General features: G+C 47.4%; 1 protein-coding gene across 1 annotated transcript in view; it reads right to left on the bottom strand.

The window, feature by feature from the left end:
- The window catches only part of LOC125308140 (cytoplasmic dynein 2 heavy chain 1), a 196,416-nt gene that overhangs the window by 80,177 nt on the left and 98,106 nt on the right, over nt 1-18,133 (bottom strand). The window contains 5 exon segments of the mRNA XM_048264438.1: nt 8,828-8,900; nt 9,482-9,613; nt 9,968-10,045; nt 10,134-10,184; nt 10,464-10,529. Of these exon segments, the coding sequence (XP_048120395.1) occupies nt 8,828-8,900; nt 9,482-9,613; nt 9,968-10,045; nt 10,134-10,184; nt 10,464-10,529 (400 nt within the window).

Genomic DNA, 18,133 nt, shown 5'->3' with positions numbered 1-18,133 from the left:
TGGGGATGGGTGGATCTCACTGGGTCAAGGATGCACAGCTAAACCCCTCTCAATCAGTCCCAAACCAGCAAAGCAGAACTCCCAGCACCATGTGCATGGTCTCGAGTTCCCCCTTTTTTTTCCAAAATATAATTCCACAGGACGCATTTGGCATGTAACTCATTATAAACACATTAGCAGGCCGGCTGATAGCGTGATCTATTTCATTAGTTTTTAACCATGTGAGAAATTAAATCTTACCCTATGTTTTACACGAATCATTTCTCACGTGTAATTACAGCCATGTGAGCTGGGAAAGGTTAGCGGATTTTGTTGGGGGGGGAGATGAGACGCATGCGAGGAGCAGCCGACTGGAGGACAATCAGGACGAGTGACTGCCCAGACAAGAACATCACCAGTCGTAATGCTTCAGCCTTTTATAAACAGAGCTTAGTTTTTCTGTGGGAATCTCCTCACTAACAGTATGATAACGCAAGCAGACTTCAAGGTGCTCACTAGTTTAAAAGGATGGCAGCTTCCGTGCAAATATTTGCATGGTCATAAGCCTTAACTTGAGTGTTTGCATGATGAGTTTTCAGCTGTACAAAATATGACCACTGCTAAGTCCTGTCCGCAGAAAATAAATCACGCTTCTCCAAAAGCTTGTATTCCTTATCAGTCTGGTGGGACTACAGTACATGCAAGTTGTATGTGTCAGGGTGGCCTGGGAATCATTGTCCAACAATTGATAAGACCTTTGACAAAACCTACATGACCGCAACGGTCATAATAAATGTTGTTATCATAACTGTAACAGTTAGGGCTGGTCTCCTGCCATATTAATAAGCCGACAAATGTTATCCTCTACCGATAGGACAGTGTGGGTCACTATTATTTGGATGCCCCTTGACAAACATGGCATAAGACACTAATGTTGGCTTCACTGATTTCTGTTACTTGAACCATTGGCATGTGTGTGTGTTTACAGTGTCTTGACTCCATCGCTGTACTGCACTGTGAAAAGACAGGAGCCTAGAGGAATGTGACAGTCTCGTGTTGCACATTAAGCCATGCTGTTCACGCTGGAGATCACTGTAACTGGAGACTCCTGGAAACCACAATGTGGAAGATGTACAGATTGTAAAGCATTCATTGCAAAGCAATTCTCTCTATCTCTCTTGCTCTCTCTCTCTCTCACTCTTTCGCTCTCTCTGTGTGTATGCAAGATGCCTGTGTCTGTGAGAGTTTGAGACGTGCAAGTGAGGTTCTGTATACTGTATATGTAGGTGTGTGTGTGTGTGTGGTATGTGTGTGTGTGTGTGTGTGTGTGTGTGTGTGTGTGTGTGTGTGTGTGTAAATACTAGTGTGTGCTTGTGGATGCATGCACTGCAAAAGGCATGCGGAACAGACTGCCATGGCGAAATGATCTCTCTCTGCAGTCCTTTTGTTTCCTTCCACAAATGGAAGGACATTCCTTTCAGACTGACCACAATGCAGTGGCTTTCAAAGAGAAACTTACATGTGAATGAATGTGTTTAGTGCATGTGAATATATATGTGCATGTGAGAGTGAGTGACTGACTGACTGACTGTATACATGACTGTATAAAAACATGTATGTGTGTGTGTTTGTTTATAGGTGTGTATGAGAGAGTCTGTGTGTGTGTGTTTATGGAAGCACATAGCCATCCCATCGCTCTCTCCCATCCCTCTCTGAGTTGGAATGCACTAGAGGGAGCAACGCTGTTTTTTATGGGTGCTTGGCCACTGCATCCTCCTCCTCCTGGGCCATCTCATGATTAAACACGCTCAAACATAATGATTACTCTCCCACGGTCTCCTCCGTGAGGGACTGCCACATCAACACGCTGTTTACTCGCCAACACCAAAACACACACACACACACACACACACACACACACACACACACACACACACACACACACACACACACACACACACACACACACACACACACACACACACACACAGAGGCACATAATCACAAAACACAAACATAGAATCACAAAATACACACAAAAAAAAAACACCACAGATGCACAAGTCCATTCACGGATGACCCAAACTTTCGGACATAATTTCTATGCCCTGCTCTAGACCGAGCAGTGTGGGAAATGCAGTGAAAATGTTTTGTAGAGAATGTATTTTCCTGCAAAGAAAACTTGGCTTGAGTGCACAAACTCAAATTCAGTGTGTCGGATCACACACACACACACACACACACACACACACACACACACACACACACACACACACACACACACACACACACACACACAGAACAACAGACATGCTGTCAGCGCTAACCACTCCACAATAATATGCTTGTGAAAGTGGGATAACCCTCTGGATGAGAAAGTGAACATTTTGCGGCTTTCTTTTGTAAACTTTGTTATTGAATGGGCCTGCGCTTTGTAAGAGCCAGCGGTTCACCCTCACCTCAAGGCTGTCAAGACTGCTGAAGGCGAGGCGAGTGAACGCTGCCAGAGCTTTCACAGAGGCGCATCCGTGCCCACAGTAGCAGCACAGTGTCAGCAAATTCAAAAACAAGTTACGTCAAGCACACATACTAAAGCAAATGACAGAGCTGAACTCGTGTGTTGTTTCAGGGCCATGGAAGATGACAACAGGATTTTTTGTGTGAATTTATGTGTGTGTGTGTGTGTGTGTGTGTGTGTGTGTGTGTGTGTGTGTGTGTGTGTGTGTGTGTGTGCGCGCACAACTATGATACATGCTAGGTGCATGCCATGTCTATGTGTGTGTGTGTGTGTGTGTGTGTGTGTGTGTGTATCTGTGCGTGTGTGAGAGCGAGAGAGAGGGGAGAGGGGAGGGGCATCCAGTGGAAGCTTTCAGCAGGAAGCTCTAGTTGGCACAGAACAGCAGCTGTCTATGGTGCTGATGAGATCAATAGGCAATTACATGAGAGCTGGGGAGAGAGAAGGCCAAGCCAGGAGAAGGCAAAAAACAAATGGAGGAGAGGGAACTGGACAGAAGGCTCCCTGATTAGGCATCCTGTGAGCACACACACACACACACACACACACACACACACACACACACACACACACAGGAGGAAAGTGTGTTTGGATTGGGCAGGCCTCTGAGCCATCTAAGTGATAAAGAAAATGCACAAAACTACTGATAAAGGGCAGGGAATGCATCAGCCCATTCCTTCATTAGCACACACACACACACACACACACACACACACACACACACACACACACAAACACACGTCTCATGCCTTTGAGCAGCAGTTCACATTCTCATCAGAGAGCCCCGGGTGGGTCCAGCTCCTCACGCTGCACAGGCCCATCCATCCCGCATGTAATTTCCAACGTGTCCAATTACCCGACCGCAGGCTGACCAGAGAAAAGGCCAAGTCTCCCCACTCTGCACTAGACCATGCTCCACCACACTGGCGGCGAGGTGGAGACGGAGGCTGAGATGGACGAAGCAGTCAAACAACGTCAGTGGACTGATGGGGACACAGCTGTCTGCAAGATATCTTTGGAATACATCTAAGAAAAACAACTGGATGCAGCTGAACCTTTTCAATCGTGGAACAGCGTCTAACTACAGAAATGAAATCACACACACACACACACACACACACACACACACACTGAAATAACCAGGCATGCACGTGCAGTGGGCATTAAACACTAACGGGTGTTTAACATGCAGAACAACAAACACTCCAAAATGCATATTCAATGTTATATTTAAAATGCAGTCATCACACATCACACACACACACACACACACACACACACACACACACACACACACACACACACACACACACACACACACACACACACACAGTATAGTGTACATACTAAAATTCAGCACATGTGGCTTCTGAGCAGACCTGCAATGTCCTCAGCACTGCTGGCTCAAGTTGGCAAACAACTCTGTAGGATCATGAAAATTAATAGCCCAATTAGGAAAATAAAACAGCTTGTTTACCAGCAAGTTAGTACGGTATGCGAGACGTTTACTCCAAGGGCATACTATCAATTATCTCGCAATTAGAGTTTGTCAATTAGTTACATAATTCATTTGACTTCTAGGTATTGATGTAGTGAGCGCATATGGATGCGCACTGATCAAGTGAAAACAAGTCACAGATGTTAATCATACTGGCCTTCATGCTCAAAGGAACATGACCCTCTACCAACACACACACACACACACACACACACACACACACACAAGGGAGACATATGGACACACACACACACACACACACACACACACACACACACACACACACACACACACACATATACACACACACGCACGCACGCACCCACGCGCACACACACACACACACACAGTGTCCATCTGCATCATGTATAGGCGTTTTGCATGTGCATATTAAATTCACAGATGTCAGATTTAGAATGGTCCATTTATTTATATAACCAAATATGATAATCTAATATAATTGGGGAGCTGAGTTAGACAGCAGCAATTTTTATCCCATTACTGTGATCGGCAGGAGGAGATCTCCCACACACACACACACACACACACACACACAAGCGTGCATGCTACCACAAATCACAGACAAACATTCAGAATGTGGAGGGATCTCTCTCTCTCTCTCTCTCTCTCCCTCTCTCTCTCTCTCAAACCACAGACAAACAATGGATAATCCCCTTTCTCTTCTCTCTCTCCCATCTCTCTCTCTCTATCTCTCTATATATATATATATATAATATCCCTCCTATATATATATATATATATATATATATATATATATATATATATATCTCTCTCTCTCTCTCTCCCTCCCTCTTTCCTCCTGTTCTTCCTGTATTGTCACTGGCCGGTCCTCGGTGAGGGAGAAGAGAGTGGTGGTGACATGGCGGGCCCACTGAAGGGCCTGACCTGATCTCCTGTGACACCGGCGGCACACTGCTTCAGCACAATGCCAAGCCCCCGCGCCCACACCGCACCACCACCTGTCAATCACACTCATCCGCCGCTCTGCACACACGCAACAGGAGGGCACACACAGGGAGAGAAGAGAGAAGAGAGAGAAGAAGAAAAAGAAGGCTGCAGGAACAAAAGCTGGCAAGGGGAGGCATAGACTGGCACATCCCTCCTTCGAGCACCGTGAGAAAATGTGAAACTCAACAAGGTCCTATGAGAAAACGAGGAGGAGGAAAAAAGCGATCAAGAGGAGAAAAGGGCGGAGGGAAAAAGTGTGCCTCACGAGTGAAGGATAACGTCTCACTCTCAATTCTGGTATGTGCGGCTGTTGGAAAATGTAACACAATAAAACGGAGTTAATCTGGGATCTGGGCCTCAGCCAGCTGGAAGCAGAGCAAGAGAGAGAGAGAGAGAGAGAGAGAGAGAGAGATAAAAAGGAGAGAATCAGCAAACTGACTGGTGCACTGTACTACACACACACACACACACACACACACACACACACCGCACACACAGCACAGCTGCTTGACAGCACACGCACGCACGCACCACGCATGCATGCACTTTACGCACACACACACACACACACACACACACACACAGCACTTGTGGCTCCAGGTAAATTTCGACAAGACTAAACCAGACTGCAAATTCTAATCTTTACCATCCCACTGCCACAATGAGCTGAAGACCCAGCAGGCCTCTCTCTAAACGTGCTACAAGAACACATAAATTCAGGATTGATTCACACACACACACACACACACACACACACACACACAAATGGTTGCAGGCTACATGGACAAGGACTCAGCCTCATGGCACAGCTGTGTCCTCTGGTAAGGTCTCTCCATCCTGCTGCTGGCCAAACAAGCACAGCATGCTGGAGGTCCCTCTCCCGCTACTCCACCCATCCACACCCCCACCCACCTCTGTTTGTGGCAGATGTGTCACAGCAGACGGAGAGAGAGAGAGTCTCAGAGACCTTGTTTACAGTCTGCCCAGGGATCACACTGCCCACACACACACACATGCGCCAAACATCACAGCATTACCCTGCGCCCTGCTGTCAACAACATGCTTTTACAGCGCCTCATGTGCATGTCACACCGTTTCCTCCATGCACATCTACATGTCAGCTGACGAATACATATGGCAAAGCTAGCAACTAGCACAGGGATGCTCTGTGGGGGGAGAAAGAGAGAGAGAGAGAGAGAGAGAGAGAGAGAGGGGAGAGAGAGAGAGAGAGAGAGAGAGAGAGAGAGAGAGAGACTGTAGCAACGCCTATGGTTGGGGACATATATAGCAATGCCCTTGGTGTGACCCATTTATGTTCAAAGAGGAGGCAAAGTGGCAGCGCAGGTCAAAGAGCCCCCCTTCCAACCATCCGGCATGACTGAGGAGGAGGAAGGGCACGGGGGGTGGGGGTGGGGGTACAGGGGGAACAGGTGAGGTGGAGAGGTGCCCCGTGCACCCCTTGGCGTCTAAATGGGACCGCATTCATCTCCGCAGCTCTATGGGGCTAATTGTCCAATCAGCTGCTCTTGTTCTTGGCCCCTCCCGTGGGGAGGCAGAAAAGCCAAGCCGACCCCACCAGAAATGAACATTAATCACGTAACAGTGTGCGACTGTGTTTCTGGTGTCTGTGTGAGTGTGTATGTGTGTGTGTGTGTGTGTGTGTGTGTGTGAGAAAGAAAGACAGGGAGGGAGACAGAACAAAATAGGCAGAAAGAGTGTGAGGCCATATACTGTGTGTGACACGTCCCTGCAAACTATGACTGCTTCTACCTCTGTAATGGCGCTAGTGGGCATATACGCTGCATGTACACACATCCATACTATGCATGTGCAGAGTGTGTGTGTGCACACACAGGTGAATGGACTCATCTGTATCGGTTACTGTGCATCAGCTTGCGTGCGCGTCAATCGGACGGGTGCATATGATGGAATGTGACGGATGGGGCGGGGGAGCCGCACAGGTAGTGCTGACTCACGGAGGCGGGGTGGGGTGGGGTGGGGGGGGGGGCTATTGACACGGAGGCGCAGGGCTGCCCGGCATTTGTTTATTTAGTGGGTAATTTGGGCGCCATTAGAGGCGTCTGCGGAGGATAAATCAGCAGTAATTGTCAGTGGAGGTGGGAGCCGGGGCGGATTTATGACGAGGCTGGGGACGCAGCCCTACACGGGTCACTGGCTCATAAGCAAGCCAGCATCCAGCAGCCTCAGTGTCAGAGCTGCAGCACACGCACACACACACACACACACACACCTGCACACGCACCATTGGCGCACACACGCGCACACGCGCACACACGCACACAGACACACACACACACACACACACACACACACACACACACACAAACACACACACACACACACACAAACATACCTGCAGCTACTGAACATAACCTGAGCATTGGAGCTAAGAAGCAAGATCCACAGATACACAAACACACACACACACACCAGCCAGCTTGCAAACTTGAAGATACATGCGCATAAAACAAGCCAGCATCCAGCAGCCTCAGTGTCAGAGCTGCAGCAGCATCAAGATGGCACTACCGGCACGCACACACACACACACACACACAAACATACCTGCAGCTACTGAACATCACCTGAGCATTGGAGCTAAGTGCAAGATACACAGACACACAAACATACAAACCCACACACACACACACACACACACACACACACACACACACACACACACACACACACACACACACACACACACACACACACACACACACACACACCACCCAGCTTGCAAACATGAAGATACATGCACATGATACACATGCTCCCTTGCACACCTATCTTCTACTACACGCATACACATACAAACACTTGCACGCAAATAACTTTAATACATTCCCCAGACACCCCCACACCCCTCTCCCACCTCGCCTCTCCTACCCATCTCTCTCATCGCTGGGCTCCAGCACTGATCCTGGATCAGCTCTGATTCAGCTTCTCTGGGACAGCAGAGAGGAGTAAATGGACTAGCAGGGCTTAAACTGGGCCTCTCCTAATTAACCTCAAGGGAAAAACACGTTTTACATTTCTGGTGATGTGCAGTAATACATATCTCTAATTAGGGTCTGAAAACCTGCTTACATATTTATATGGGTATGTGTGTGTGTGTGTGTGTGTGTGTGTGTGTGTGTGTGTGTGTGTGTGTGTGTATACATGCATACAAGTAAATAAGTGTGTACATCCCTTTGAGCTTGTGTGATTGTGTGTGTGTGTGTGTGTGTGTGTGTGTGTGTCTGTGTGTATGTATTTGTTTGTGCGCTTGTGTGCATGTGTACTTCTGTGCGGGCGTGTGTGTTTGAGTGTGTGTGTCTTTGTGTGTGTGTGTGTGTGTGTGTGTATGTATTTGTTTGTGCGCATGTGTACCTCTGTGCGGGCGTGTGTGTTTGTGTGTGTACATGTATATGTGCGTGTGTGTGTGTGTGTGTGTGTATGTGTATGTGAGAATACATAAGTAAGGGGTAATGTATAGAACACCGATCATTGAATCACTGTTGGGAAAATAAGTCCTGACAGGGCGAACTGGACCCCGAGGTGCCAGTGGAGGTGTGTGTGTATGTGTGTGTGTGTGTGTGTATGTAATGCTGAGGTGTGTGATTTCCAGCTGCTCATTATGTGTGGGTAAGAGGTGAGTCATATGGGGGATGCTGCTGTGTGGCGTGACTTGCTGCAGGTTACACAGCTGCATGATGTGGTCATCAACCTGACTGCCTCATACATTCATCATCTCACATGTATGAACACACACACACACTTACATACTTGTACACACATAATCATACTTACTATGCAATACACACACACACACACACACACACACACACACACACACACACACACACCGAGAGCTTGAGAGGAAAAAGCTGCCATGGCGCTCTGCAGTCTGTCTGGTCTGAGGGCCTGAACCACCAGCACCTGCAGAGAGAGAGAGAGAAGAGAGAGAAGAACACAGACAGAGGGAGAGGGAGAGAGAGAGAGAGAGAGAGAGAGAGAGAGAGAGAGAGAGAGAGAGAGAGAGAAGAACACAGAGAGAGGGAGAGAGGGAGAGGTAGGAGGAGAGAAGGACACAGAGAGAGAGGGAGAGAGAGAGAGAGAGAGAGAGAGAGAGAGAGAAGAACACAGAGAGAGGGAGAGAGGGAGAGGTAGGAGGAGAGAAAGACACAGAGGGGGAGAAGGAGAGAAGGACACAGAGAGAGAGAGAGAGAGAGAGAGAGAATGAGAGAGAGACAGAGACAGAGAGGGAGAATGAGAGACATAGAGAGAGAGTACAAAAGAGTAGAAGAATAAGGGCAAGAAGAAGGAGATGTTACAGTGGAGACAAGACCAGCTTGATGTAGGAAAGACAAGCAAAACAAACACATGTTGGGTACGTATTTCATGCTGTGCTTCCGAGAATTCAGAGCTAACTACTAATTTTCTGACCGTTGCAGACAGTGGAGTGGTGTGTGTGTGTGTCTGTGTGTGTGTGTGTAGGAGTGTGTGAGTGTGCCTCTGACCTGCTGGAAGAGGGAGATCTTCTTAGCGATGGTGTTGGGGAAGTCCTGTTCACAGCATGAGCTGCGTGAGAAGGTGAGCCACAGGTCCCCATCGCTCAGGCACAGAGTCTGGTACAGCACTGGGAAGGTGCTCTACAGGAAAGAGAGAGGGGATCCGTGAGTGAGTGAGTGTGTGTGTGTGTGTGTGTGTGTGTGTGTGTGTGTGTGTGTGTGTGTATGTATGTATGGGTGTGTTTGTGTGTGTGTGTGTGTGTGTGTGTGTGTGTGTGTGTGTGTGTATTATATCAGGAATGCTCTCTGGATAAAACTGTAGAAGCATATGCACAAACTTGCAACAGACAGAGTGAACACTAAAAGCAGAACTCTGAATGTGGCACAATATACTCTAGTTTGTACAGTGGGCAAAGAGTGTGTGTGTGTGTGTGTGTGTGTGTGTGTGTGTGTGTGTGTGTGTGTGTGTGTCTGTGTGTTAGTGTATGTGTCCACCTTGAATAAAGCCACTGCTGGGTGTCTCTCTTGATCGATCCAGGATGGAATCTGTTCCCTCATAGACTTCTGGGAGTCCTGGAGAACAAGCAGAAAATCAACACTGACCTTAACACCTCCTAATGGCCCGCTACAGCTACAAAAAAAACACACTAGAGACACTCACCGCTTTTCTGACCATGTCTCCGACTATCAGACCAGTGAAGGCATCCCACTCCTGCAGAGTAACAGTCTGTTACTATTAGATTATCATTGTCAATGCAAACATCATCACCATCACCACCACCATCACCACCAACACCAGCATCATCACCAACACCACCACCATCATCATCACTATCACCATCATCATCATCACCATCATCATCACCAACACCAACATCATCATCATCATCACCACCCGGCCCCACCGTCGTAATCATCATGGTCATCATTTTATCACCACCACCATAATACTCATAGACCATCTGTCCCCCACCCCCCTGACCTAACTCACATTCTCCTGGAACAGGTCTTGGTACATCCCTTTCACAAAGTGCAGGGCAAACATCAGCTGGTCAGCCTACAAACAGAAGAACACACACCAAGGTCATACAATGTAATCCACTATTACATGATGAAGAGGCTGCCAGGGGTTAAAGATGGACAGAAAGCAAAGATGGGGAGTAAGCCTGTAACATTTAACAATCTGTTATTAAGATATGAAATGGAGCATTACATACAGGAAAAGGGTCACTATATAATCACACACAGCTTCACTACACTAATCTGATTTTATCAGTAGTATTACCGAAGAAACACTCACAGAGAATCAACAGAGTTGTCAAAATAGTTGTATGCATTTAAGAAGGAAGAGAGACCATTGCTGGGCAGAACAAATAGGGGAAAAAAAGATACAGTGAGCTAATGTAGAGGTGTGTGTGTGTGTGTGTGTGTGTGTGTGTGTGTGTGTGTGTTTCCGAATCCCAGACAGGACGGCAGGTGAGCTGGGTTCAGCCAAGCTCAGCCTCTGGAATGCCAAACACAGCAGAAATTCTTTGGGAGCACTTCCCTTTTGCGGCAGCAAGAGACATGACCCCCCACATTTATCTGGATATGTGTGTGTGTGTGTGTGTGTGTGTGTGTGTGTGTGTGTGTGTGTGTGTGTGTGTGTGTGTGTGTGTGTGTGTGTGTGTGTGTGTGTGTGTGTGTGTGTGTGTGTGTGTGTGTGTGTGTGTGTGCGTGTGAGTTAGTGTCTGGCTGAGGTGGAAACAAGCAGAATTTAAATTTTGAGCACGGCAGACACGGCAGTGTGTGTGTGTGTGTGTGTGTGTGTGTGTGTGTGTGTGTGTGTGTGTGTGTGTGTGTGTGTGTGAGGAAGTGAGCAGGCTGAGGTGCTGGGGGGAGATAAGGCAGCCGGCCGCTAATCAAGATCCTTATCCTACCGCCTGCAGCCAAGCTGGGTGGGCGAGGGCTGGAGGATAGCATCTCTCTCTCTCCCTCCCTCCCTCTCACTCACACACACTCACACACACACACACACTTGCATTTCATGGCACAAAACATTCAATGTACTGTGCCACAATGTACTGTGTCATGAAATGCAATTCTCGCTTTCATAAATTGGGATACACACATCCTATATATACACACATTCACATACAGGTACCCCTTCTCAAGAGCCATTTCATACACATATACATGTGCGGGCGCACACACACTACACACTCTAAATCTTGGGGTGATGAATGCACAAGCACAGCCATTTGGGGCTCCAAAGGCTCCATCTATTTTCATGAGCACAAAGCCCTCCTGCACTCTACCATCATAAACATAAAACACAGCCCACACACACACACACACACACACACACACACACACACACACACACAATCTACTCTCTACTCTTAACAATAGCAGATGTGCACTGCCAACTGACAGCCCTGCCAGTGTCTAGTAGAGACTCAGTGGGACACAGAGAAAATGAGATTAGAGCTGTCCACTCCAGCACAAGTGCACCAGGGGACCAGGGGACACATACAGAGAGAGAGAGAGAGAGAGAGAGAGAGAGAGAGAGAGAGAGAGAGAGAGAGAGAGTTATTCTACTGTGTTATCTGTAACACTGGCTTTGGCAACACTGTATCCAAACAGTCATGCTAATAAAGCTCCTTTGAATTTGAATTTGAATTTGAGAGAGAGAGAGAGAGGGATGAGGTGGAGAGAGAGAGGGGGGGGGGCAGAGAGAGAGAGACAGAGATGGCCAAAATGATCCAGGACAGTGTATCCTAAACAGACCTCAGGTGTCACATGACACCGTGGAAGCTGTCAGTCATGACTTTCTTTCAGGACAAATAAAACACACACATACACACACCCGCACCCGCACACACACCCGCACACACACACAGATATATGGACAACCAGACACATGCACACATAGTTATGAATAAGACATGTGCATTGTGCACACATGCACACACAGACATCATACCCCTAGCCTCATTAGCATCATAGCCATCACAGTACAGACTGTTTCATTCTCTCATACTTGTACATAACACTTGTTCTGAGTTCTGGTTATGATGAAATGATTGTAGTTAGCTAAATCCTCACACACATTCATATTCTACACATGTCCACACCGCTGTATCACCTTCACACACACACACACACACACACACACACACACACACACACACACACACACACACAAACACACACACTACCCCAAGCCTCAGTGAGTCACTGTGACTGCAGCTAAGTAGCAGGTGAACTACTAAAGTTGGACTGTGTTTCTCTCTGTTTCTGTCTCTCTCGGTGCATCACCTTGATGAGCCCTTGACACCTCTCCCCTAAGCAGCAGCACCAATCGCTGCTCTGCACCTGAGCGGCTGTTAGATAAGCTGTCTCTCTGTCCTGTCTCCACACACACGTATACATACGCACACACACACACTTTCTCTCTCATGCACACACACAAACACACACACACACACACACACACACAGACTGACTCAAGCTCTTTCTGAGTCACTGTCTACTCTATCCAACACACTCTGAAGCTTTGGATCAGACATGCCCAGGGCATCTTTCTCTCTCACACACACACACACACACTCTTAAACAAGCATTATTGGCATGTCTGTCTCAGTCTGTCTCAAAGCAATGACCACGTGACAATGATACAGACAAACAGATAATAAAAGATGAAAGGTTTTGAGGGAAACAGACGCAAACTGTGCTTAATGAGAAAACAAGGAGCCCTGAACAACCGTCTGAGCTAGTCCCGTGGGCCTCCAGTCCTTTGCAGCTGGTTCCAAAGCATCTCCCTCTGATTGGTAATTCTGAGTGCTGTCCAACTATAAACTTCAATTTTGTTTGATTTAGTGGAGTCATAAAGCTTGATATGGTGTGTTTTCCATCAAATATGGGAAATGTTGGAAGACAATGGACCAAATTAGCAAACAAACACACACACACACACACACACAGTCATATCTCCCATCCTGAGCTACTAATGAGCTGTGCCATTAAGGAAAGCCAAGCAGCTCTCTCTATAACACAAATACACACACACACACACACACACACACACACACACACACACACAATCACAATCATAACTAGATCATAACACAAGCACACACAAAAACAGCCTACACACCAGTATACCTATAGACATACACCAAAATAACTGGACCTCATGAGCTGTGAAAGGACAGTCTGTAAGCCTCTGACCACTAGCTATGATGCTATGACGGTCTGTCCAGGCCAGAAAAACATAAATCCACAAGTCAAACACACAAGTAACACACAACGTGCCTAGGAGATTTGAAGCCCAAGTAACACACAACGTGCCTAGGAGATTTGAAGCCCAAGTAACACACAACGTGCCTAGGAGATTTGAAGCCCAGGTAACACACAACGTGCCTAGGAGATTTGAAGCCCAAGTAACGCACAACGTGCCTAGGAGATTTGAAGCCCAGGTTACATTTCTACTCTGTTTTGAGCTTTAAGCCTATTCTGTCATATACTCACAAAAAGTTAGGGCTGGCTTTTCGGGTGAAATGTAATGTTTCAGTACAGAAAGTGCTGAAACACTGAACTGTTGGACATGCACATTAACAAATTAAGAGAAGGTCACATTATTTCCACAGGATTTCCGGTTCCGGCACCGTCAGGTGTGGCAGCCTACTCAGCAGCTCCGTGTCTTAGTGTTTGTTTCTACGTCTTTGTTCTACTTTTTGTTTACTTTTTACCCAGAACTTTTTGGATTACACACTTTGAGGAGTGTTTTTATTCTATCCTATGGATACGGACATATTACAACGCTCCAGCGACAGCAAGCTTGTGTACACAAGGAATCAGCTGATCGCGACCATGACGGGAATGCTGGATGTTTTAGCGACAACATTCCAGAGGAACTGTGGTGCTTTCGGGGTTGCAGAGCGGGAGTAAAAAGTGAAGACGAAGGCGTCGAGAAGAAGTGGAGATACAAGCCCTCAGTTCCATCGATTGTGATGGGAAACGTGAACTCACTGGTTAATAAGACTGACAAACTGGATGCCCTGGTAAGAAACCAGAAGTTGTACAGGGAATGTAGTTTGTTATGCTTTTACGGAGAGGCGTGGCTAACAAGCCATATCCCCACTTCTAACGTTGAGCTGCCTGGCTTCAGTGTAGCTCGTTTGGACAGAGACTGTAAACTTTCTGGCAAAAAGAAGGGAGGCGGACTGGTGCTGTACATTAACAATAGATGGTGCAACCCCAGACATGTAACAGTAAAGGAGACTGTATGCTGTAAGGATGTGGAGTTATTAGCGGTTAGTCTCCGTCCGTACTACATGCCGAGGGAGTTCTCGCACGCAAGGTCACACAGTGCACAACTGACTACCTGAACTTCTGCATGGACATTGTTGTTCCCACCAGAACTGTACGCTGCTTTCCCAACAACAAGCCTTGGATAACCAGCAATGTCAAGACCCTTCTCAACAGGAAAAAGATGGCGTTCAGAGAGGGGGACATGGCAGAGCTGAGGCGCGTGCAAGGGGAACTCAAATTCAAGCTGAAGGAAGCTAAACAGGAAAACAACTTGAAGGAGACATGGGACTGCATGAAGGTTATCACTGGCCTGAAGAAGAACAGCAGCTCTGTGGAGGGGACCTGGACAGGGGCGAACCAGTTGAACCACTTCTACAACAGGTTTGACTGCCCTGTTCCAGCTCAATGGCGGTGGTCTGTCCACCATCCCCAGCCCCCACCCTCACACCCCTCAATACCAGTGCAACACTCACCTCCATCATCACAGGCTATCATTGCCCCCCACCATCACTGGATTTTGCACCCCTCCCCACATGGCGATCATGAACAATGAGGTGACAACGACCTCAGTCAACAGCCATCAGACACACAGATCCCAGATGCACCCCTCCCCCTCCCCTCCCCTTACACCCCTCACCATTACAAAAGATCAAGTGACAGTCCAACTTAAGAAATTGCGCAGCAATTAAGCAGCTGGGCCTGACAGACTGTGCCCAAGGCTACTCAAGGCCTGTGCTGCTGAACTGGGGAGCCACTGAAGCACATCTTCAATTTGAGCCCTACGCCTTGGACAAGTTCCAACACTGTGGAAGACATCATGTCTCACCCCTGTCCCTAAGAAGCCACACCCTAGTGAGCTTAATGACAACAGACCTGTCGCTCTTACATCACATGTGATGAAGACAATGGAGCAATTGGTCTTAGGCATGCTCAGACCCCAGGTACGCCATGCACTAGACCCGTTACAGTTTGCTTACCAGGAGAAAGTGGGCGTGGACGATGCCATCACTTATCTTCTACACAGGACACATTCCCACCTGGACAAGGGGAAAAGTGCTGTGAGAATCATGTTCTTTGATTTCTCAAGTGCTTTTAACACCATCCAGCCCCTCAGATTGGGAGACAAGCTCTTGCAGATGGGTGTGGGCGGCTCACCTGGTAACCTGGATTACAGATTACCTGACCCGGCGACCACAGTTCGTCAGACTGAAGAACTGTCTCTCTGACACTGTGATCTGCAGCACCGGAGTGCCACAGGGAACTGTGCTCTCTCCAGTCCTGCTCACCCTGTACACATCTGACTTCTGCTACAACACCGAGTCATGCCACATGCAGAAGTTTTCTGATGATACTGCAATTGTGGGGTGTATCAGGGCGGGCAGGAGGAGGAGTACAGGAGCCTGGTGGAGGACTTTGTGCAATGGTGCAAACTCAATCTTCTTCAACAACACTTCAAAGACCAAGGAGATGGTGGTGGATTTCCGCAGGTCTAAGCCCCCTCTGCTACCAGTCCACATTGATGGGGTCAATGTGGAGGTGGTTAGCACCTACAAGTATCTGGGTCTCCACCTGGACAATAAACTGGACTGGTCAGCCAACACTGGCGCACTCTACAAGAAAGGGCAGAGCAGGCTTCCTGAGGAGGCTGCGGTCCTTCAATGTGTGCAGTAAGCTCCTCAGGATGTTCTACCAGTCTGTTGTTGCCAGCGTCCTCTTCTATGCAGTAGTACGCTGGGGAGGAAGCACAAGGAAGAAGGATGTGGGGCGAATTGACAGGCTGGTAAGGAAAGCTGGCTCTGTAGTTGGAGCTGAACTGGAGTGCATCACTTCACTATCTGACAAAAGGACCCTGAACAAACTGATCAACATCTTGGACAATGAGTGTCACCCACTCCACAGCACTATTGTTAAGCAGAAGAGCCTGATCAGCTGGAGACTTCGCTCACTGCCTTGCACAACTGACAGACTGAGAAAGTAATTTGTCCCCAGGGCCATTGAACTGTTCAATGCCTCACTTAAGGGAAGAGGCGAGATAGACTTCTCTGCATAGTCTGTCTGCCTCTTCACCCCCTCCATGTTTGGTACTGTCTGTCCACTAGCCACTTGTACCACTGTCTTTATGCCTCACTGTTTGCGTGCTATATTAGCACATCAGCACATATGCATAACCCCCCCCCCCTCCATGCCACAGCCGAACTGTGGCCACACTTATACATTTTCTTAAATAGTTAAATATATAGATATATAGACTTTACTTTACTTTATTTCTGCATTGTTGCACTGTTGAGTTACTCATTTGTACTATCACCATGACCACTATCACCATTGCACTACCACCATGACACTCATTCACACAGAGCACCTTAGAGCACCTTACCATACCTTACTATGCACAGAGAATCACAGGCTCAGTCCCTGCCTCAGTCATTGCAAGCGCCTCTGATTTATTAATCACCACTATGTGGATACTGTTTTTAGAATTGATTTAGATTAAGTGTTTGTGTTGTATGTATGCTGCTGCTGAGACCTTGAATTTCCCCTGGGGATCAATAAAGTATCTATCTATCTATCTATCTATCTATCTATCTATCTATCTATGACGTTCACCTGTAAAGGTTATAGTGGATTTTAATTTCATCCACCCGAAAGCCGAATATCCCTGACTTTTTGTAAGCGGTATACACTGTATATGCAATTGTAACAAGGAGTGAAAGACTACCCTTAAGTAAAAATAAGATATTGTGTTCTGGCTGTGGTTATATTTTGGCCATTGTAATAAGTTAATTCTCACTAGCTAGCTACTCTGGTTTTTACAGTTTTGCAGTTTACATTAACTCCATTATACAACAATCTGCTCACACCACCTATGTGTGTGTGAGTGTGTAAATGTGTGTGTGTGTGTGTGTGTGTGTGTGTGTGTACGTGCGTGCGTGCGTGGTGTGTGTAAATAAGCCATGAGACCCACTCTATTCTGAGAGTATTTCTGGCTTGTTGCAGCATGTCTGCATGTGTGTGTGTGTGTGTGTGTGTGTGTGTGTGTGCATTGAGACGACAGCTGTGTCTATTCCTCTTGTCAACCACAACAAAGGCCAGAGCTGTTACAACTCTGTTGCCTCACCTCTCTCTCTCTCTCTCTCTCTCTCTCTCTCTCTCTCTCTCTCTCTCTCTCTCTCTCTCTCTCTCTCTCTCTCTCTCTCTCTCTCTCTCTCTCTCTCTCTCTCTCTCTCTCTCTCTCTCTCTCTCTCTCTCTCTCTCTTGTGTTGTCTCCAGCTCTCTCTGTCCTCATCTCCCCCATTCACTCCGTCTCTCTCTCTCTCGTGCTGTTGGAGGACCTTGTCTTCATTCTCACACATTCCCTTTCTTCTC

Source organism: Alosa alosa, chromosome 15 (assembly GCF_017589495.1).
Source record: "Alosa alosa isolate M-15738 ecotype Scorff River chromosome 15, AALO_Geno_1.1, whole genome shotgun sequence".
NCBI classification, from domain to species: Eukaryota; Metazoa; Chordata; class Actinopteri; order Clupeiformes; family Clupeidae; genus Alosa; species Alosa alosa.
Note: the sequence above shows the minus strand (reverse complement) of the source record. Positions and strands in the feature narration are given on the sequence as shown.